At 42.8% G+C, this 1,520-nt stretch overlaps 1 protein-coding gene across 1 annotated transcript; it reads right to left on the bottom strand.

Moving 5' to 3' along the window:
• Positions 1–405: 405 nt before the first annotated feature.
• Positions 406–957, bottom strand: LOC142550032 (uncharacterized). Its single transcript, XM_075659273.1, has one exon. The coding sequence runs from the start codon at positions 955–957 to the stop codon at positions 406–408; it is 552 nt and encodes a 183-aa protein (XP_075515388.1).
• Between the last annotated feature and the right edge of the window lie 563 nt (positions 958–1,520).

A 1,520-nucleotide genomic window follows, 5' to 3' on the forward strand; every position in this document is an offset into this window, starting at 1 on the left:
TTCCTGCCATATTCTAAGTGGCCTGAAGGCCTACTTCACGGTCTGTCACTGCACATACAAACAACCAATTTATACAACGGCGGTACTGTCTTCTTCACCATGATTTCTCGTACCATAAAAACATTGAAAATATCGACCAAATTCATATATAATAAGTGGCCATAAGGACGACTCCCTAGTGAAACAAAGGGCCTTCAAAATAATGAAAGTGGCTTACTGTCCCACTTTATCCGATTAATTTTATTGTTGAATCATAAACAACAGATATTTATTTCAGTGGTCCTAAGGCCTACCTCACATGACATTTTGAAATAAGGAACTTAGTATATACAAAAGTGGCTCCAGAGGCCAACTCCCCACTGAAGAAGGCCAACTCCCCACTGAATATTAGCCTTCGTGTTTCCTTCACTTACAAGCTTTTCCTACTTCTTCCCTCATACTTGGAAAATACGGCTTGAGATACTTGCCGTTTATGCATCTTTTGTGGGGATGGCCATCTAAGCTTGATAGACAATATGCATTTCCGTCTAACACCTGATGTACCTTGAATGGTCCCTCCCAGTTGGGAGACCATTTGCCCAGCTCCCTATCCTTTGTTCCTAGTGGTAGTATGGTCTTCCACACTATTTCTCCTTCATGGAAACTTTTCTTTTTAACTCTTTTACTGTAGATTCTCGCCACTTTCTGTTTATGTAACAGGAAAGCATTGTACGCTTGGAGTCTCAGCTCATCCAGTTCTTCTAACTCCATAATCATTGCTTCATTATAATGCTCCAGGGAAAGTTCATTTTGCTTTGCCACTCGCATTGATGGCACCATAATCTCCAATGGGAGCACTGCGTCATGGCCAAAAGTAAGGGAAAAAGGGCTCACTCCAGTGGCAGTCCTCTTGGATGTTCTGTACGTCCACAAAGTTTTTGATAATAGCCTTGGCCAATCCCTGAGATCCTCCTCCATCATCTTTTGTAGAATCTTTATCAACACTTTATTTGACGCTTCGGCTTGCCCGTTGGACTGTGGGTAATGTGGGGATGAGTTTATCAATTTAATTCCAAAGTCTTCTGCAAATTCCCTCATATCTGAGCCTTTGAACATAGTTCCCTGATCCGTGGTCAATGACTGGAATTCCAAATCTATGAATAATATTCTCTTTCACAAAGTTAATGACATCCCCTTGCTCCGCTTTCTTCAAAGGCACTGCTTCTACCCATTTGGTGAAAAAATCTGTAGCCACAAGGATGAACGAGTGGCCTTTAGATGATGAGGGGTAGATTTTCCCTATTAAATCCATGGCCCAACCCTTGAATGGCCATGGTTTGACAATGCTGTGAAGCTCACCCGCCGGAATTCTTTGGATGTTCCCGTGTCTCTGACATGGCTGGCATCCCCTAGCATATTTGATGCAGTCTTTCAGGATGGACGGCCAATAGTAGCCATACCTCCTTATCAACCATCTCATCTTTATTCCAGATTGATGCGCCCCACACACTCCCTCGTGAACTTGCTTCATGATCTCCAAA

The sequence above is a fragment of the Primulina tabacum genome, chromosome 6, assembly GCF_025594145.1.
Source record: "Primulina tabacum isolate GXHZ01 chromosome 6, ASM2559414v2, whole genome shotgun sequence".
In the NCBI taxonomy this organism is placed as follows: domain Eukaryota; kingdom Viridiplantae; phylum Streptophyta; class Magnoliopsida; order Lamiales; family Gesneriaceae; genus Primulina; species Primulina tabacum.